Source organism: Geotrypetes seraphini, chromosome 15 (genome assembly GCF_902459505.1).
Source record: "Geotrypetes seraphini chromosome 15, aGeoSer1.1, whole genome shotgun sequence".
NCBI lineage: Eukaryota > Metazoa > Chordata > Amphibia > Gymnophiona > Dermophiidae > Geotrypetes > Geotrypetes seraphini.
Genome location: NC_047098.1, coordinates 67,869,253 through 67,891,596, shown reverse-complemented (window position 1 = coordinate 67,891,596; position 22,344 = coordinate 67,869,253). Strand labels below are relative to the sequence as shown.

Here is a 22,344-nt window from a genome sequence, read left to right as displayed (position 1 = left end):
CTACAAGAACTACTCTTTATACTAGTGCTTCACTCTGTTTTTACACACTTTTGGAACGTGTTGCTCAGTCCTGGTTTTTAACAGGCCTTCCCCAGCCAGGAAGATCACTGTATGGCCTTGCCTAGTACTATGTGCAGTAAGTCCCTTTTTAATGGTAGATTCTGAGATCACTCTTGTACTTTCTAGAAAAAAGAAAGGAGAATGTTCAAATATCTGGCAGGATCTAGCAGTAAGAGGGTAGAATTTTCAATAAAAATAAGCCAAACGATGAGGTATCATAATACAGTATAGGTTTTAAATAGAACAACTCAGAGAATGGTTAATAAGTAAGAATGTTATAATGCCCCTATATTGCTCCATGGTGTGATCTCTTCTGGAGTATTGCATTCAATTCTGGTCTCCTTATCTCAAGAAAGATATAGTGGCGCTAGAAAAGGTTCAAAGAAGAGCAACCAAGATGGAACTCCTCTCATCTGAGGAAAGAGTAAAAAGGTTAGGGCTCTTTAGCTTGGAAAATAGAAGGCTGAGGGGTGATGTGATTGAAGTCTACAAAATCCTGAGTAGAGTAGAACAGGTACACTTGATTACGTTACAGGGAAATACTTTTAAAACCAATTGGAGGAAATATTTTTCACTCAGAGAATAGATAAGCTCTGAAACGCATTGCCAGAGGTTGTGGTAAGAGCAGATATTGTAGCTGGTTTTAAGAAAGGTTTGGACAATTTCCTGGAGGAAAAATCCATAGTCTGTTATTGAGAAAGATATGGGGTAAGCCACTGCTTGCCCTGGATCGGTAGCATTGAATGTTGCTACTCCTTGGGTTTTGGCCAGGTACTAGTGAGAACGGGCTAGTGGGCTTGACCCAGTAAGGCTATTCTTGACCTAATAAGGCTATTCTTATGTTCATAAAATGGGAATAGATATTACTTTTCTGAAAGTGGGGGATACCTGGAGTTACCTCCATGTGAAAGTGCTAGTAACCAAAATAATGGAGAATTCAAAGAAAGCAAAAGAATGAGGACTGAGCAAGGACAGCTGGACAAGTCATGTGATCCTTGCCTGTCAATAACTTCTGTGTTGTGCTTTCTGTTTTGTTGCAGCTGGCAGAACCACAACCAGTGAAGAACTAGAAGACATGTTGGAAAGTGGAAACCCTGCCATCTTTTCATCTGGGGTAGGAGCACATTGTATGCTGTTGTCATTACCTGAAAATTCTCACCAGTATGCAGTATTTGTGCAGTTTACGTATGATCACACAGAAAAGTGGTAACTCTCCCCAGGCCATCCTGATGTTTTGCAGCCATTATCCATAATTTGCTGACAATCTCCCTAGGTTTGAACAAGAATATGAGGCTAAAACATCCTCATTTCTAGCAGATAATCTTTTTTTTTTTTTTATAGCTCCAGCAATGCTTTGGTATATTTTCTGCAGAATTTTTATGGAGGGTGACTGCTGGTTTGAACAGGCAGGAGTAAGTGGGCATTACTCATGTCTCTTTGCCCTGCTAGACTACCAGGGACCATCAAGGTAACCTCAGGTGAGGTAGGGGGACAGGCCCACTGTGATGCCATGGGAGGGAGAAAGGATTGGAAAGGGGTATCCTAAACTTAACTGCTGTTACCCAAAAAACTAACGCCTGCTCAAGAGGAGGTGGTAGCGGCTAGCGCACGCGGCATTTTAGCACACGCTATTCCGCGCGTTAAGGCCTTTGTAAAAGGAGCCCAGAGTGTTTTCATATATCCATCTATAAAATACTGTGAAGTGTTTGCTTCTCATTTTTTAGAGAAAATCTCAAAAATTAGAAAGATTACTGGTATTCAATAAGACTTATTAGAACTGCCCTCTTTTCTTCCACCTATCACTTTATAAAATATTTTTGCAATGGATTAACTATAAGAAAGTAATCGAAATTTTAACTGGCACTAACTATTTTGCTTATTTGAACTCTGGCTGATCAGAACAGAAGGTTATTTGTTTGAATATTATGTATTACTGCATTTGTAGCAGAGGATTAGTTACATGATACGCTAAGCATGGCTGTGGTATGTCTTGTACTAAAGAAGCCTTCATTAGACTCAAAACATTTAGATAGCTTTAGGGCATACTTGAGTTTTCAGCAGCACTTACCCAGACACTGAAAATCCTGTCAAACCACCTTGGCACTATCTGGACAGTGCCAGGGTGGTCCAGGGCAGTCTGGGAAGAGCCAGAGTTAACCCCAAAGTGGTAGCTTGAGCGAAGGTTAGGTACAGAGTCCCCACAAATACAATTACACAAAGAATGAAAAGTAAAACAAAACTCTGGAGTCTTCTGAGCCCTCAAGAGTTAGGTGTCTTAGGGCTCCTTTTAAAAAGCCACAGTAGAGGTTTCTATCACAGGTTGGCGAGGTAAATGTTCCGATGCTGATAGGAATTCTATAAGCGTCGGAGCATTTACCTTGCTAACCCGCAGTAAAAACCTCTTATCATGGCTCTGAGAAGGAATATGCTTAAGGAGAACACCATTATACACATTTCCTCTGATATGCAGATCATGGAAGAGTGCTGGAAAACTGAGGCAAGCCTGTACATATCCAACAACCAGCATTGAATTTCCAATCTATTTTTGGTCAGCTGAGATAAAGCCAGTTAGGCTAGCTGGCTAAATCTTAACTTCCAAAGATAGACCATCATTGTAGGCGGCTCTATCTGGCTGGAAAACTGAGCCAGAGAGCTACTGAGTGTTGGAAGTGACCAGCTATGTCAATGCAACATAGCCAGTCACCGGCTAACCCTAATTTTCAACAGGAGATAGCCAACTATTGTGGGATAGCCAGCTAAATAGCACTGAATATCGGCTTCATTAGTAGCAATATTCAGATACTGCTATGCTGAAACAATTGCATTGGCTACTGATGTATGTTAGAGTCAGATTCAAAGGCTTGGTGCAGGCCTTAAAAGCAGTGGTCCAGCTTATCTTCAGGATGGTCGGTTGAAATATGCACTCTTTTTTTGTGCTCTTAGGTCTGCCCATGAGGTTTTCTTCCCTCTGTCAGAAAGGAAAACTTGCCAGAACCCAGGCTTATTTCATTCTACCTTTATGTAGCATTCTCCCCAAAGAAATTCATTTTATGCCAGATTATTTATTGTTCAAACATTCAGTAAGAGCTTGGCTGTTTTCCAGGCCTATGAAAACAAATCAGTTGTTCTACAGATTTATTTAAATTGCTTATATTTGTAGTGTTTTCAGATTATTATTTGATTCATTTTATAGTAGTATGTTAAAATAATTTTATTTTTTTGTTTTAAGTTTTTTATTCATTTTTCACATAACTTAAATTTATACAATTTCATTACGTACACACTTGATATTCCTTTATACATTACTATATATATCTATTGTATCATTATATAATCTAAAATAATTTTATGTTTGATAGTATTGTATCCCTTTTTAGGCATTGTTTCTTGATCTTTGATTTCTTGAACTTTGATTTTAAGTTTTAGACAGGGAGCTCCTCAATGGCAGTTGTATAAGCTTAGGAATAAAATGCTATGTTAATATGGGCTAAGGTTATTGCTTGCTCTTTCTTCAAAGATCATCATGGATTCTAATATCACAAAGCAAGCACTGAATGAGATTGAGACACGGCATAGTGAAATAATCAAATTGGAAAATAGCATCCGCGAACTGCATGACATGTTCATGGATATGGCCATGCTGGTGGAGAGTCAGGTAAGATAGATGACATATCTATAATTCAACACGGGGGAGGGGAGAAGTGGTTACATTAAAGCAGCTCTGGTAATTGGAAAGCTGATGTACATGTACCCTCCACAATTAAACCACCATCTCACACATTCCTTAAGGAGCATCTCTAATGCTCTTTTGAGATAGGTCAATAGCTTCAGCTCTAGTTCCTCTGTAAGCTCCAATGAGCTTTCTTCCGAGGTCACTTGACTAGTTATTTCCAGACAGCTGTTTTGCTTTCAGTAGAAAGGAAAAAAAGGTAGACTTCTTCATAAAACCACCTTAGTCTGACTTAAGCATCCCAGACACTTTTGCTTCTAAAGATTGCAGTTTCTTTGGTTCACAAGCACAGCTCCATACTTAAGAGGTTTATGCTGTAGTTTCCGCATCTCCTTTCTGAATGACAGTTGTATATGGTCATAAGGACATTTGTTTGAGAATCCTGTGATTTAGAATATGGTGATCTAGAGACTTTGATCCTTAAGCTGGCAGTAGCCTATCCCAAACTCCAAATGATTTCAGTTCTTGAAGAACAAATTTCACAATGATGAAGTCCATGGGCACAGATGCAGTCCTTTGCTAAATATGACTGTTGGTACTTGTAATCTCATGTGTGTATCTCAAAAACAAAGATGAAAACCGCTCATAGTCTATACAGGTAACCATGTTAATAAGGTTTCCTTTGGTTCAGGCAACTAATAAAACTAAAGTTTGCCTTATTAACATTAGGAATAAAGATAAATTAGTGATTCTAGCTGGAGTCGTAGATTCCGAGTTAAAGCCTGATACGTAGAAAGGTTTTCCAGGGCATGAAAGGCTCTGGTTTTTAATGTTCCTCACACACTCACCTTTCTTCTTTGGCAACATGGCAGAGTAAATAAATAAGGGAGGGAATGAGCGCCCAAGCAGGGAAGCTAAGAGAATTTGTAATATGCAGCCAGATTATTACCAGATATAAAAAGCTACAGTGGCGCTATGTGTGAAGACTTTAATCAAACGGATGCTATACCATAGAATGTTATCATTCAGAGGGATGGTTTACTGTCTAGAAATGTGTGTTAATGGTATGAGAAACATAGAACCTGCTTCTCTGTGAGAAATGCTGTATCAAGAGTGCAAGACGTGTCTGTCTGTGTGTGAAAGCATGGCACATGCTATACAAGAACGAAATACAGGACTGTGTTTGAGAAATTGAGGACTTGTATCTCAAAGGTGACAGTGTAACACATGAAGTGTAAAATTTACCCCTCTGTATGAGGTAGTGTGTGTCACATGTACTTGTGTGTGACAGTATGGCATGCACTGCACCTATATGTGGTCAAATGGTATGTATCCTATGAAAACATTCCTGTGCAGTGGAGCATTTCACACCTGGTGCACCCAGCCTGTTTCTGCTCATCTTTAACCCTTTACACGCCTTGTTTTTACTTAACATGCTGCCGTCAATACCCTGGATGAAAGTGGGTGCTTTTGATCTGCAGGTAAATACTATGGTGGTATATTATATAATTTGTGCCTGCTCCTGCCTTGTATGTCCTGCTGTGTCTGATAGATTGTTGTCTGGTACTGTGTTGTGCGTTCTAATCGTGCCTGTGACAATGTACAGTTTGTGTTATTACAGTTCTTGCTTATGCTGCCTGGGAAAACTGGATTTTATAGCAGGCTGGGTGTAACAGAATGTTCTTAGAAAAATATAAATTCTATCCTCTACAATGAAACATAATTTTAAAGGCTATGCACCATATATTCTCCCATATGGTCAATATTTTTAGGTCTAAAACCAAAATGAAGGAAAGCAATAGACCCCATAGTGGTAAAGAAAAGCATTACAAAAGTCAGATTCTGTTCTCTGTCATAATGCACATTCCAGAAATACCTTTCCTGACCCCGAATGTATTTCATGTTTTCATAGATTTTACTCAGCAGATACGGTTGGCTTCCAGTTAGTTACTGAATTAATTCCACTTGGTTTTATCATTCTTGAAGTTGTTTTGGCAACAAATCCCTTCCCAAATGAAAGTGTTATATTTTGCTAGAATTGTTTGTTATAATACTGCCCATGATTGTCATGTACCCAGGAAGTCACTCCGAGGGGAGGTGGTACGCTCCTACCGCCTGATCTATAATGATCTAGAATAGATGCTGCAATATGCTCCCAAATGCTTGTTTCTTCAGGCTGCCAGTCAGTAGTGGCGTACCAAGGGAGGGAATGGAGGTGGGGCGGTCCACCCAGGGTGCAGACCATAAGGGGGTGCACCCAGGATCAGCTTCATGGGCCGGGAACTTCACTGTTTTATAGGAAATAGGCGGGACCTAGCAGAGAGGAAGGCCCGCTGCTGGCAGAGCAGCAAGTTAAGACTGCCGAAAATGAGAGAACCGACATACCTCCGGGCCTGTCTCTTAAAGCAATGGTGGCTGTGGGTAGCCATTGCAGGCATCTCTGAACAGGCTTCTTGTGGCCTGCCCTGGTCTTCTTGCTGCCGTGTCACTGATGATGCAGCAGAGAGAAGCCCTGGTGGAGCAGGCCCCTAACAGCCAGCCACTGCTACTGCGTGGGAGGCCCTAAGGTATTTATTTCTAACATTTCTTAACCACCTATAACTAAGCGGTTTACAGCGTAAAATATTCACAATGATTTAAAGAACATATAACGATACTTTCGGTACACACATTTAACCCACTAAAAATAGGGAACTATAGTAGGATTTCATATCAGTCGTTAATGATGCAAGAGCATTGTTCATAGCTCAAATTCCTTCTTTAAACATCTCCCTTCCACATGGCATCATAGGAAGGCATCTACATACAAGGAGAAATTAGGTTCTTACCTGCTAATTTACTTTCTTTTAGCCTCTCCAGACCGGCATATGTTAATCTTACAAGCAGGTTATATCATGACCAGCAGTTGGAGACTGAGATAAAACTTTGGAATAGTACATATCAGGTGTCTCCCCCCTAATTACCTCAGTCTGCTGCATAGCCAAGCAGAACTAAGAACTATAAACAGAAAAAACAGGACGCTGAACAGGAGTGTCAACTAATAAAAAGCAGAAATGCTGTTGGAAAATGCAAAGGAACAAATGAAAATAGCAAAGGTCCCCACAGCTCGCCAGCTGAGCCACAGCCGCTGTTCTTAGATCTCCCCAGCCCTAGAAAAATACTAGAACTCATCAAAAAAGCAAAATCTGCACAAAAGAACAACACAATAGACAGGGTGGGGTCCTATGCCAGTCTGAAGAGGCTAAAAGAAAGTAAATTAGCAGCTAACAACGCCTCCACCATCTTTCCTGTTATCGAGGTTATACTCACCGGTCTGTAGTTTCCTGGATCTCCCCTCGAACCCTTTTTGATCACCTTGACGGACACGGTCTGATGAAGACCAGCCAGCACAGTTTCAACAAAGGCAGATCTTGTCTGACGAACTTGCTGCACTTCTTCGAGGGAGTAAACAGGTGGATACACAAGAGCGACCCGGTCGACATTGTATATCTGGATTTTCAGAAGGTGTATGACAAGGTTCTACATGAGCGACTACTTCGGAAAATTGCAAGTCATGTAATCGATGGTGAAATACTCATGTGGATTAAAAACTGGCTGGAGCATAGGAAACAGAGTGGGGATAAATGGACAATAATTGGACTGGAAGAGCATCACCAGTGGGGTGCCAAAGGACTTGGTGCTTGGACCCGTGCTCTTCAACATCTTTATAAATGATCTGGACATTGGTACGACGGGTGAGGTGATTAAATTTGCGGATGATCCGAAGTTATTCAGAGTAGTGAAGACAGAGGTGGATTGCGAAGATCTGCAACGTGACATAATCAAGCTTGAGAAATGGGCATCGACATGGCAGATGAGGTTCAACGTAGATAAGTGTAAAGTGATGCATGTCGGTAACAAAAATCTCATGCACGAATACAGGATGTCCGGGGTGGTACTTGGAAAGACCTCCCAGGAAAGAGACTTGGGAAATTCTGATCAACAAGTCGAATAAGCCGTCTGCACAATGTGCAGTGGCGGCGAAAAGGGCGAACAGAATGCGAGGAATGATTAAGAAGGGGATCACGAACAGATCGGAGAGGATTATGCCACTGTACCGGGCCAGTATCTTGAGAAGGAGAGGGAATGTCATAGAGAAACTGATTCGTCCATTCCAGTAGAAAAGCATCTGCCTCCAGTCGGTGAGGTAGTTTGTTGCTGTGGGGAGACAAAGAGATCTATCTGAGGAGTCCCCCACTGAGAAAAAATGTGATTTGATGAAGGTTGAGGTAGAAGGCGGGAGCCCCGTAGAAGACTTGACCGGAGCTAAGGTCAAGGTCAAGACCGGGGTTGGTGGATCCATACTGCTGAAGATTTCTCTACCTGACCTTTGACCAGCTGGGACATAGACTGAAAAATAGCCATGCGAAATTGAAGCCCGCAGGCTGAGGCTGCGAGGCAGGCCCCACCGTGACACGAAGAAAATAAAGAAAATCAAGTTTGTTTTTTTTCCAAAGTAAAATAAAAACACGCAAATAATACAGTGACCCTGTCTTAAAAAGAACACAAGCCGTGGTGAGAGAAGGCACGAATTAGACTGAGTTTAGCGCAGAACATCGAAATAGGACTTCTTGGCTCCACGGAAAATTGAGAACTGAGGAGACACACGCCCTTGCGTGGGCAGGAAGGCACTTGCGCAGTGCGGCAATCGCGAACTTTCTAAGTTCTGCAAGCAAATTAGCTGTCCGCATCGGGGCTCTGTGGATGACGTCACCCATATGTTGAAAATAGGCTGCCTGCTTGTCCTGGGATAAACACTGGTATTAAGCAGCACACAGTAAGTGCAGATAATGTTACACATGTGCTTATCAATGGGAAAAGCAGTATGAGTCACTATATACAAAGAGACTTGTATATAAGAAGTGGTTCTCCTAGAAAAATAATAGAGTGAAGCAGTTGCCTTTGCTACTGGGTGTAGGGGCACAGAGAATTAATTACAGCAAAGTGCCCAATAGACATATCTTAATTACGAAACACAATTGTATACACCCAAATCTTAGAGAGGTAGAAACAAAGTCAATAATAAGAACATAAGAACTGCCATCTCCGGATCAGACCTTTGGTCCATCAAGTCCGGCGATCCGCGCACGCGGAGGCCCTGCCAGGTGTACCCTGGCGTAATTTATAGTCCATCATATCTTTATATGCCTCTCTTAAGGAGATATGCATCTAGTTTGCTCTTGAAGCCTAGGACGGTCGATTCCGCAATAATCTCCTCTGGGAGGGCATTCCAGGTGTCAACCACTCTCTGAGTGAAGCAGAACTTCCTGACATTAGTCCTGAACCTGTCCCCCCTTAGCTTCATTTCATGTCCTCTAGTCCGTGTCAAATTGGACAATGTAAATAATCTTCTCTGCTCTATTTTGTCGATTCCTTTCAGTATTTTGAAGGTCTCGATCATATCCCCACGCAGTCTCCTTTTCTCTAGGGAGAACAATCCTAGTGTTATAAGTCTATCCTCGTATTCCAGTTTCTCCATACCCTTCACCAGTTTTGTTGCTCGTCTCTGCACCCTCTCCAGCAGTTTTATATCCTTCTTTAGGTAGGGAGATCAATGTTGGACGCACAGCATATAGCCATGGAAAGAAAGCAAAAAGGGAAAAATATTAGTATAAGAAATGCACGAGAGACATTGTCAATAAGCAGGGAACACAAAAGAAATGCAAATAGAGAAACACATGCGCACTCATTGGGCAATACAGTATTAGTCACTATATGTAATGAAATATAAAAAGAGGAAAAGATCCCACGAGAAAATACCGCATAGAAGCTGTTGCCTGTAATGTTGAGCACAGGGACAGCTTGTTGCGCAGGAAGATTAATAAAGAGAAGAGCCCAAAATGCATTTATTGTTTGAGATAGAACCATACATTATGAAAAAGCAAGGCTGAAGGGAAAATAGGACACAGTATAAAACCAGGGAAATAAATTAAATGATACCATATTAGCATAGGAGAATATGTCAGTATGCACCAAGATTAAGCAGTAAACCCAGGAGTAATTGCAATTAAAGAAACACAAGTGCAACTTCAAATCAGCAAAACAATTTGGAAAGCATTTGCAACCATGCGCAACTTAAGACAAATCCGAAAAAACTTCAACAACGAACAATTCAAACTCATAGTACAAGCGCTAACCCTAGGACTCCTGGACTACTGCAACATACTTTACCTGTCATGCCCCGCCAACATGCTAAAACAATTACTAACAGTCCAAAATACAGCCCTAAGACTTATATACTCGCTGAAAAAATAACAACCACATTACCTAAGTTTTCCAAGACTCACACTGGCTCCCAATACAAACACGCATACAACACAAATTCTACTGCATTCTATTCAAAGCCCTAAATGGAAATGGACTAAGCTATCTCAACAACCGCCTAATCTGGAAAAACACATCCAGACCAAGGAGAACTCAAGCACACTTTACCCACCCCAATCAAAGGCATGCAAAGCAAAAAAATATATGACGGTCTACTAGCCACCAGAGCAGCAAAAATAGACCACCACCTCTCAAATCTGTTGACCATGACGCCCAACTACAAAACATTCAGGAAAGAACTGAAAACCATACTATTCAAGAAATTTGTCAAACATTCCCACATCCTGACACATACTATAGCTATCAACCTTGTAATCTCCCTGGGAATGCCCAGGCTAATTTCTTGTTGTAAACCACCTAGAACTGAAAGACATCAATGTAATAGAAGACATCAATGTAATATAATGTAATGAGAATATCAGTCAGATAACATTATATATGTAGAAACATAGAATACTTAACACCATCACTTTAGCTAACATCAGATCTGATAAGCAAAGGAGAAAGACAGTGTTAACAGTTAAACAGCAGCAGGGCAAAGCCCATGTGCCATCACAGGCAGGAAAGCTTGCTCGGAGATCAAAGACCGATAAGCAACCCTTCAGACCAGCATTACCTCAAGATATATATATATATTTATATATATATATATATATATATATATTTTTTTTTTTACACAGAACAGACTCCACTTGGCTCTCTAAATAGTATGCCTTATCACTAGGGGGTAAGGTTTACTATTGAGGCACCTCTAGAAAAATGTTGGGGAGGTGGAGGAAAGGGGGAGAGGAACCCAGCTTGTGATCCGCTGGGTTTGACACCCCAAGGTCGGACGGACCCCAAACAGGGTCCACCCAAGCTCAGTCTGGCAACAAAAAGGGACAAAAGTCCTAAACAAATTCCAACAGCCCTACCAAGGGAGATGGCCACAGCTCACCACACCTACTGGAGACTGAGAAAAGAATGAGGTAATTAGGGAGGAGTCACATGATATGTACTATTCCAAAGTTTTGTCTCAGTCTCCACCAGCTGGGCATGATGAGATATAACCCGCTTGTAAGATTAACCTATACCGGTCTGGAGAGTTGCTAAAGAATTATAATTTCCAGAATGTTTGTCACCTCTCCATTCCAAAACCCCTCATTCTTTTTTCACCCCAACCTTTTCAGCACTTGGGCCAAGTGTAACATAGGCAGACAGAGGGGTTGATGCAGTTGGTTGACTTTAGAGTTGTGTGCTAACAGGGGCAAATTCTATAAACAGCATCCCGATTGTAGGTGGCAGTAGATCAGGACACATGTTTTAAAATAAAACCTCAAGGCAGGCTTCCTACATTGTAGGCATTTTTGTGAGCCTAGGGAGGTGTGTAGGGCTGCTTAAGCTTGGCCAAGGCTAGGCGTGGGCATGGTTTCATCCGAAGTGGCCTCAGATGTCCCTAGGCATCTCCCTAGGGCCACCTGAAATGTAGGCCAGCATCATGATAGGCACCTGAATACATTTCAAATAGACACGGTCGCTAAACTGATGGTAGCAAGGGAATCTCCCTGCTACGATCAGTTTAGTGGCCATGGCAGGAAACCCCCCAACTACAAAGACGGCCAGCAGGAGGGATACCCAGTCCCTCCTGCTGGAACCCCCAAATCCCTGTGGCAGGAGGAGTGCCCAATTCCTCCTGCTGCCATCCCCTGAAGATCATCAGCAGGAGGGATGCCAGTCCCTCCTGCCGGAACCCTCTCATCCCCCCCCCCCCCAACTAAGATCAACAGCAGGAAGGATGCAGAGGGAAGGCACAAGGGGATGGGTGAGAGGGGAGGAAAAGCACAGTTACTTACCGTAACAGGTGTTATCCAGGGACAGCAGGCAGATATTCTTGACTGATGGGTGACGGCACCGACGGAGCCCCGGTACGGACAATTTTAGAGTGATTGCACTCTAAGAACTTAGAAAGTTCTGGTAGGCCGCACCGCGCACGCGCGAGTGCCTTCCCGCCCGACAGAGGCGCGCGGTCCCCAGTTATGATAAGCCAGCTAAGAAGCCAACCCGGGGAGGAGGGAGGGACGCAAGAATATCTGCCTGCTGTCCCTGGATAACACCTGTTACGGTAAGTAACTGTGCTTTATCCCAGGACAAGCAGGCAGCTATTCTTGACTGATGGGTGACCTCCAAGCTAATAAAAGAGGGATGGAGGGAAGGTTGGCCATTAGGAAAACAAATTTTGCAAAACAGATTGGCCGAAGTGTCCATCCCGTCTGGAAAATGTGTCCAGACAATAATGAGATGTAAAAGTATGAACTGAGGACCAAGTGGCAGCTTTGCAGATTTCCTCAATGGGCGTGGATCGGAGGAAAGCTACAGATGCTGCCATAGCTCGGACTTTATGGGCTGTGACAGAACCTTCCAGTGTCAGTCCGGTCTGAGCATAACAGAATGAAATGCACGCTGCCAACCAATTAGACAACGTACGTTTCGAAACAGGACGTCCCAATTTATTTGGATCAAAGGACAGAAAGAGTTGAGGGAATGATCTGTGAGGCTTAGTACGGTCTAAATAGTAAGCCAGAGCCCTCTTACAGTCCAAAGTATGTAAAGCCTGTTCACCAGAATGAGAGTGAGGTTTTGGAAAAAAGACAGGCAGAACAATGGATTGGTTGAGATGGAATTCAGAGACAACCTTCGGGAGAAACTTTGGATGAGTACGCAGAACCACCTTGTCATGATGAAAGACTGTAAAAGGTGGATCCGACACTAGTGCATGGAGCTCACTGACCCTCCTGGCAGAGGTAAGAGCAATAAGAAAAAGCACCTTCCAAGTGAGAAACTTGAAAGAAGCAGTAGCCAAGGGTTCGAATGGAGGCTTCATTAAAGCGGAAAGAACTACATTAAGATCCCAGATAACAGGAGGGGCTTTAAGAGGTGGTTTCACATTAAAAAGACCCCGCATGAACCTGGACACTAAGGGATGAGCTGAGAGGAGTTTTCCATGGATTGGCTCATGAAAAGCTGCTATAGCACTAAGATGGACTCTGATTGAAGTGGACTTGAGGCCAGAGTCTGACAAAGAAAGGAGATAATCCAACAATGTCTCCACTGCAAGGGAAGTGGGATCATAATGATGGAGAAAACACCATGAAGAAAACCGCGTCCACTTCTGATGGTAACATTGAAGAGTGGCCGGTTTCCTGGAGGCATCCAGAATTGAACGAACAGGCTGAGACAAGAGTGTATCATGAGAAGTCAGCCCGAGAGATACCAAGCTGTCAGGTGCAGAGACTGTAGGTTGGGGTGTAGGAGAGTTTCCTGATGCTGAGTAAGCAGAGAAGGATACAGAGGCAGAAGAAAAGGTTCCCTGGAACTGAGTTGAAGTAGAAGGGAGAACCAATGTTGCCTGGGCCACCTCGGAGCAATCAGAATCATGGTTGCTTGATCCCTCTTGAGCTTGAATAAGGTTCTCAACATGAGAGGCAGAGGAGGGAAAGCGTACAGGAACAGATTGGACCAATCGAGGAGAAAAGCATCCGCTGCCAGACGGTGAGGTGAGTAGAGTCTGGAGCAGAATAGGGGCAGCTGATGATTGTGTGGAGCTGCAAAGAGGTCTATCTGAGGGGTGCCCCATTGAGCGAAGATGGATTGTAGAGTTACCGGATCTATTGTCCATTCGTGAGGTTGGAGAACTCTGCTGAGCTTGTCCGCTAAGGAATTCTCCTCTCCCTGAATGTAAATAGCTTTCAGGAATAGATGGTGATTTACGGCCCAAGTCCAGATCTTTTGGGCTTCCTGGCATAAGAGGCGAGAGCCCGTCCCACCCTGTTTGTTGATGTAGTACATCGCAACTTGATTGTCTGTGCACAACAGGACAACTTGAGGAAAAAGAAGATGTTGGAAGGCCTTGAGGGCATAAAACATCGCTCTGAGTTCCAGGAAATTGATGTGACGCTTCTTTTCCTGGGCAGTCCAAAGACCTTGAGTTTGGAACTCGTTCAAATGAGCTCCCCATGCATAAGGGGAGGCATCGGTGGTGATGACTAGTTGATGAGGAGGTTGATGGAACAGAAGACCTCTGGACAGATTTGAGGATACCAACCACCATTGTAGAGACTGACGAAGAGATGATGTCACAGATATGTGACGTGAGCAAGGATCCGTCGCTTGGGACCACTGGGTAGCTAGTGTCCATTGAGGAGTGCGCAGGTGAAGACGTGCAAGAGGCGTGACATGAACTGTGGAGGCCATGTGACCCAAGAGAATCATCATTTGCTTTGCTGTGATGGAACGCTGTGGAAGCACCTGCTGACATAGAGAGTGAAGCGTTTGAAGACGATTGGACGGCAGGAACGCTCTCATGAGGATTGTGTCCAAGACAGCTCCTATGAATTGAAGTCTCTGAGTGGGGATGAGATGAGATTTGGGTAGATTGATCTCGAACCCCAGAAGTTGAAGAAACCTGATGGTTTGGTTGGTGGCCAGGAGAACAGTCTGAGATGAATTGGCCTTTATCAACCAATCGTCCAGGTAAGGAAAGACCTGAAGGTGGTGAGATCGCAGGAAGGCAGCCACCACAATCAGACATTTGGTGAATACTCTCGGAGAGGAGGCAAGACCGAAGGGTAGCACCTTGTATTGGTAATGACAACGATTGATCATGAAGCGTAGGTATTGTCTGGAGGCCAGATTGACCGGTATATGAGTGTACGCTTCTTTGAGATCGAGAGAACATAGCCAGTCGCCTTGATTTAGAAGAGGATAAAGAGTGGCTAGAGAGAGCATTTTGAACTTTTCTTTGACCAAACATTTGTTGAGATCGCGGAGATCTAGAATTGGTCTGAGATCTCCTGTTTTTTTGGGGACTAAAAAGTAACGGGAGTAGAATCCCTGTCCCTTTTGATCTAGAGGAACCTCCTCTATGGCGTTCAAAAGGAGAAGGGATTGAACCTCCTGGAGAAGAAGGAAAGACTGATTGTGCGAAGCAGACTCTTTTGGTTGACTTGGAGGAGGTAGAGTTTGAAAGTTGAGAGAGTAGCCGTGGTGGATGATGTTCAGAACCCACTGATCTGACGTGATAAGTTCCCAACGGCTTATGAAATAAGAAAGACGTCCTCCTATAGGCTGTGGAAGTTGAGTAGGAGGGAGAAGACTGGCTATGTTCTGGAGAACCAAGTCAAAAGGGTTGAGTAGACTTTTGTGCAGGAGTAGATTTTACCTGCTGTTGTTGCTGAGGTTGTCTAGCAGCTGGACGCTGTTGCCTCTGACGCCTAGGTTGTTGAGCAGTTTGAGGCAGAGGGCGAGCCACAAATCTACGTTGGTAGGTTGATTGTGGACGAAAGGGCCTAGTTGGTGGAGGCTTCTTAGGTTTAAGAAGCGTGTCCCATCTGGTCTCATGAGCTGATAATTTCTGGGTAGTGGAGTCCATGGAATCTCCAAACAGCTCATCCCCTAAGCAAGGAGTATTGGCTAGCCTATCCTGGTGATTAACGTCCAGTTCTGAAACACGAAGCCAGGCTAGCCTTCGCATGGCCACTGAGATGGCCGTGGCTCTGGAGGTCAGCTCGAAAGTATCATAGATAGATCTTACCATGAATTTTCGAAGCTGTAAAAGAGATGAACAAGTGTGGTGAAAAGCAGACTTTTTCCTATCAGGAAGATATTTCTCAAAAGCAGTGATATTTTGTATTAAGTGCTTAAGATAAAAAGAGAAATGGAATGCATAATTTCCTGATCGATTTGCTAACATAGCATTTTGGTATAGCCTTTTACCAAACTTGTCCATAGATTTGCCCTCTCTGCCAGGAGGGACTGAGGCATATACACTAGCCCCTTTGGACTTTTTCAAAGTGGACTCAACCAAAAGGGACTCATGAGCTAATTGGGGCTTGTCAAACCCAGGAATAGGAATGACTTTATACAAGGAATCCAACTTTCTAGGCGCTCCAGGAATAGTTAAAGGAGATTCCAGATTTTTATAAAACGTCTCTCTCAATATATCATGGAGAGGGAGTTTAAGGTATTCCTTTGGAGGCTGGTCAAAGTCCAAGGCATCAAGGAAAGCCTTGGATTTCTTTGACTCAGCCTCCAAAGGAATGGAGAGAGAATCACACATTTCCTTCAAAAATGAAGAAAAGGAAGATACTTCTGGTTTAGAGGAGGCTTCTAAAAGAGACGGGTCCTCATCACCAGAAGAGCATTCTCCCTCCGAAAGAAGAGGATCCTCCGAGTCACCCCATAAGTCAGGGTCTCGAACCTGAGAACTCCGGTCTCGAGACTCTGGAGTGGAAGGCTCTAAATGCCGGGACTTGTGAAGAGACTTCCCTGACCTGCCCGATTCGGTACCGGGAGATGCTACAGTACGCACCGGAGCCGAAGTTTGTACAGCTTGATGGTGAGCTCTCGGCTCCGGCGCCAGAATCGGCATGGAGACCGAGGAAACCGACTGTACCGGTACCGATAGAGTGGACGTCGATAAAATAGGACGGTCCACTATCGGTACCGGTGGCTCAGACCGGACTGGTACCGGCAAATTCGATGCCAGGGCTGGAGGTAGGAGGTGCTGTAGCTGTTCTTTAAGTTGTTCCTTCAGAACAGCAGCTATACGCTCCTCAAGGGAAGGCACCGGTACCGTCTTTTTCTTTAATGGTACCTTCGGTGCCGCTCTACGCTCCGAGGATGAGGACCCCGATGTCGAGGGGCTCACCTCTATTGGAGCGGAGCGCTTCCGTGGGCGCCTCGAGGTCGACAGAATTGGACTCGCTGCCATCGAGACCGGAGGACGCTCCAACGGGGAAGGCTTCTTAGCCGGCTTACCTGGAGTCGACACCGCCGCGGTATCGCGTGGTGTCGATGATGTGGGTGCCGACTGCGCCGGTGCCGATGTCGGTGCCGGTGTAGAATCAGACATCTCGGCACCAAACAATAATTTTTGTTGAATCTCTCGATTTTTAAGAGTTCTCTTCTTTAAAGTTGCACAGCGGGTGCAGGTTGACGCTCGATGGTCGGGACCAAGACACTGGAGACACCAATTATGAGGATCAGTTAGTGAAATTGGTCGTGCACACCGCTGGCACTTTTTGAAGCCGGGTTGGGGGGGCATGAATGTAAAAACGGCTTCAGCCAAATCGAAGGCCGAGGCCTCGATGGTGGCTAAAGGCCCCGCCGGGGCAAGGCCGAAAAACAGGCAAAAAAACAAAAAGTTTTTTTTTTTTTTTTTTTAAGAAAGAAAATAAAGAAAAAAGGAAAGGAAATAATATTCCTCAAAAAGTTTACGCGAGCGGGAAGTTCACAAAAAATCCTCTCACAACAGCCGTTGAGAGAGACGCGTCTTCTTAGCTCCGCGGAAACTAAGAAACTGGGGACCGCGCGCCTCTGTCGGGCGGGAAGGCACTCGCGCGTGCGCGGTGCGGCCTACCAGAACTTTCTAAGTTCTTAGAGTGCAATCACTCTAAAATTGTCCGTACCGGGGCTCCGTCGGTGCCGTCACCCATCAGTCAAGAATAGCTGCCTGCTTGTCCTGGGATAAGATGCTACACATGTGGGGGAGAGAAAGGAAAGAGGAAGAATTGGAGTAGAGAAGAGGAAGGGAGAGATGATCATTGTTCATGAAGAAAATAAGACCTAGTACCTTTTTGGGGCCCAAAATTAATATAAGACAGTTGTCTTATTTTCGGGGAAACACAGTAGTTGGAGATGCTGTTGAGGAAGCATTTGCTTGCGTCGTATACCTCTCAAAGGTATACGACGCAAGAAAATATATGACAGCCTTTTAGCTACACAGGCAGCAAAAATTGACACTACCATTTCCAATCTACTGATCAATTCAATAGACATAAAAGAATTCCGAAAAGAAATCAAAACTCATCTCTTCAAAAAATACTTTCCATCATCTTAACCTCTACATAGCACTAGAAAATACACACACGAACACCACCACCATAACTATACCTAAACATTGTACAACTCACTTCAACAACCTACTATTTATCTACTATATGCTCTAAATGCTTCCTGGAAACGTCCAGACTAATCAATTGTAACTTGATACATTCCTGATTCTATATACTGTATTATTCCTGAAATTATACAGTCTCTTAATTTGTAATCCGCTTAGAACCGCAAGGCACAAGCGGAATAGAAATCTGTAATGTAATGTAATGTAATGTAATTTGCGCCAAGCTCAAGGAAGTCTCGCACATTACGCAGTTATATTATTTAGTAGAAAGACTCTAGGTCCACGTTTCTACATTCCAAAGTACAGCTGTGAATTAAGACCAGTTTGATTGATCAGGAGGCCAAAAGGAGCAAGAACAACATTCTAAGCCCACAAAATAAGTGGGTGCACCCTAAGTTTATTAAACACTGGTTGGGGGATGGGGGGGAGTAATCCAGCATTATACTCATTACAAGTAGATTCAAAGCCTGAAGATTGCTGAGCATAGTTTTTTCTTTTTCTTTCCAGGGTAAAGTGTGAGTGCCACAGCAAGAGAAGAACTCAAACTCCAGCACTAACATATGCACCTGCAAAGGCAACATGGGAGGACACGAAGTAAACCAGCAGTATGCTCACATGCTGTCACTTTGTCTCTGCTCTCCCCTTTATTCTTGCTGCCTAGGGCGAAATGATCGACCGTATTGAGTATAATGTGGAGCACTCTGTTGACTATGTGGAAAGGGCTGTATCTGATACTAAAAAAGCTGTTAAGTATCAGAGCAAAGCCAGAAGGGTGAGTACTAGCTAAAAGCTTCTATGCATAATAAGGCTTCAATCTATCAAAGCATTTTTCTCACTATTGTTTCAAAGCATCATAAAAGGTCTTTGCTGCTTTTTCCCCCCTAATTGTGGACCTAACTGAAACTACTCCTACTGCAATGAGTGCTTACCAAAACTATCAGTCAACTGTTTAGCTCAAGAAAGTAGACATAGCAGCATCAGGTTGTCCATGCTGAGACACTCAGTAGAATTTTTAGACAAATGGTATGCTATTGAATAAGTGTGCATTAGATCTCATGATTTTAATTTAAAATTTGAAAAAAATAATCTAAGCATGAAATCAATAAGAAAATGGATGTTTTTAAAATTGAAGACAATAATTATGATAACTTGATAATTAGGAAAAAAAAAAGGTGGAAGAGTATAGAAAAGAGATTAAAGTTATCAAGAGAAATAAAACGCGATGAACTTGATTATAAAAAAGAGGTTGCATTTACCCATGGTCAAAAGCTAAATCCAGATTTAGATCTTCCTCTAGGACAGATTTATTATTTATTAATTTAAGCATTTATATACCACTTATAGCCTAAGTGATTTACATTCAGGTCCTGAAGCATTTTTCCCTATCTGTCCCGGCAGGCTCACACTCTTATCTAATGTACCTGGGGCAATGGGGGATTAAGTGACTTGTCCAGGGTCACAAGGAGCAGTGTGGGATTTGAACCCATAGCCTCAGAGTGCTGAGGCTGTGGCTCTAACCACTGCATCACACACTTATAAAGATGCCCACGATAGGAGACAGGATTACTTTTTAAAGATAATAAATTGTCTCTCATACCCACTGTACATAAGGAGAAAGTAGGTTACCTGCTAATTTTCTTTCTGTTAGCCTGTAGACTAGTCCTTACGAATGGGTTATATACCTCACTGCGACCAGCAGGTGGAGACTGAGAACAAACTTGTATATCAGGATAGCTTCCCTTCTAGCAACCCAGTCTGCCGAATAGCTAAGCAGAACTTAGGATAGACTTCAACAGAAAACAGTAAAACATACTCCAAACAGGAGTGTAAAAACAACAAACATCTGTAAACAACTATTGGAACATGTGTAGAACTTAACCCTGGTAAAAAAAAAAATATCCCCACAGCTCACCAGCTAAGCCATATGAGCCATAGCCACTGTTCTTACTTCTCCCCAGCCCTAGAAAAATACTAGAACCCATAGAAAAAAACAAGATCTACAGGCAAGCAAAAACAAAAACAATCACCGCACAAAGTCAGATAGGGTGGGGGACTATACCAGAAAATTAGCAGGTAAGAACCTAATTTCTCCTTCTGTAGCGCCTGGTAGACTGGTTTAGTTCTTATGAATTGGACATACCAAAACAGTACTCATCAAGAGTGTGACCCCAGAAGGGCTGACACCAGAACACGTTCACCGAATACTGCGTCCCGACATGCTTGAACATCCACATGGTAGTGTCTGAGAAAGGAATGCAGAGAAGACCAAACTGCAGCCTTGCAAATATCCACTAGAGGTACTTGAGAAGACTCGGCCCAAGAAGCTGCCTGATCCCGAGTGGAATGAGCCTTGAAAAATTCTGGAACAGACTTTTTCTTTAGAAGATAAATGGAAGCAATAGTGTCCTTGATCCAATGCGCAATAGTTCCTAGAAGCGCCATCCCCCTTACAAGGGCCTGCTAGAAGGACAAAGGGATGATCTGATTTCCTGATCTGGGTCCTCTGCACATAAGAGCGAAGGACCTGACCGACCGACATCCAACTTGCGCAACTGTCTCTGCTCGAAACAGCCTTCCTGGAGGACCACTGCCTGATTGACATTAAAAGGAGAAACTACCTCTGTCAGAAAGGAAGGAACAGGTCTCAAGACAACCTGCCCCCCTAGAAAACTCCAAGGGAGACCTACAAGAGAAAGCCTGCAGCTCAGAAACACGTCTAGCAGAAGTAATGGTTACTAAGAAGACCGCTTTAAGAGTAAGGTCTTTCAAATGGCTGTTGCCCAATGGTTGAAAAGGTGGGCGCACCAGAATGGACAGAACCAGATTCAGATCCTAAGGAACAGAGGGTCATATGGTAGGCTTGAGCAATTTGGCCACCCGCAAGAAGCGAATCACATCAGGCATGGCAGTCAAACGCTGACCTTTCAACAACCCACAAAAGGCTAACAAGGCCACAAACTGAACCTAGAGAGAAGACCACACCAGTCCCCTGTCCAGGCCATCCTACAAGAACTCTAAGATGGTAGGCAGGGAAGCGCCAAAAGAGACCACTCCACGCGCATCACACCAATCCTCAAATATACACCAAAAGCTCACATAAGCCTGAGCTGTGAAAGCCTCCAGGATCCCAAAAGAGTGGAAATCACTTTATCAGAATACCCCTTCTTACCTAAGCGATCCCTTTCAAGAGCCAAGCCGTAAGACGGGACTTGGTTTGAACATTGGAATGGAAACCCTAAGTCAGAAGATCTTCCAAGAGAGGAAGAGGATCCGCCACCAGATGCCTCACCAGATCCGTGTACCACGGTTGCCTGGGCCAATCCACAACCACCAGGCCCGGATGTCGAACTATGCGTAGAAGAACTCTGCCCACTAATGGCCACAGAGGGAACATGTACAACAGCCCTTCCGTTTGCCATGGTTGAACCAGAGCATCCAGACCCTTGGCCTGACGGTCTCTGCGAGGACTGAAGTGGGGTGTTTTGGTATTGACACCTGAAAGGCCACAGGGCTTAGACAGCACTCTCCGGGATCTAGTACAGGCGATTTAGGAAGTCCGCTTGAACATTCTCCACTCCAGCTATGTGGGAGGCTGATATGTCCTGAAGATGAGACTCCGCACAGACCATGAGCAGAGCTGCCTCTTGTGCCACCAAATTGTGCTCCTGGTGCCCTCCTGATTGACATAGGCCATTGCCATGGCATTGTCCGAAAGAACCCTGACTGACTTGCCCATCAGAAAGGACTGGAAGGCTAATAGCGCCAGATGGTTGGCTCTGGTCTCTAAGCCACTAATCAACCAAGAAGCCTCCTCCGTTGACCAGGTGCCCTGAGCTGAGTGACCTAGAAACTGAGCTCCCCAATCGAGAAGACTGGCATCGGTGAGCAGCATCGTCCACTGCAGCTGGTCCAGACTCGCCCCTTGTACAAGATGGGAGGTCTGGAGTCACCAACGAAGACTGCACCGAGCCAAACCGGGAAGCGGAACAGGATGATCCAGACTGTGCCTCTGAGGCGATCACCTCCAAAGAGCAGCATACTGAAGAGGATGCATGTGGGCCCAAGACCACCTCATCAAATCGAGGGAAGCCACCATCGACCTCAAGACTTGGAGGAAATCCTGTACCCAAGGACACTGGGACGCCATAAGCAGGCAAATCTGAGATTCTAATTTGCTTACCTGGGCCTCTGGAAGGAAGACCTTCCCCAAGGAGGTGTCGAACAGCACTCCTAGATACTCCAGGCACTGAGATGGAGACAACTGGCTCTTGGAAAGGTTGACTATCCATCCCAGCAACTGCAGAAACTAAACCAC

The 22,344-nt window shown here is 44.1% G+C and overlaps 1 protein-coding gene across 1 annotated transcript in view; it reads left to right on the top strand.

The window, feature by feature from the left end:
- The window catches only part of STX1A (syntaxin 1A), a 145,248-nt gene that overhangs the window by 118,396 nt on the left and 4,508 nt on the right, over nucleotides 1-22,344 (top strand). The window contains exons 7-9 of the mRNA XM_033921657.1: nucleotides 1,101-1,174; nucleotides 3,578-3,715; nucleotides 18,691-18,801. Of these exons, the coding sequence (XP_033777548.1) occupies nucleotides 1,101-1,174; nucleotides 3,578-3,715; nucleotides 18,691-18,801 (323 nt within the window). The remainder of the gene's footprint in view (nucleotides 1-1,100; nucleotides 1,175-3,577; nucleotides 3,716-18,690; nucleotides 18,802-22,344) is intronic.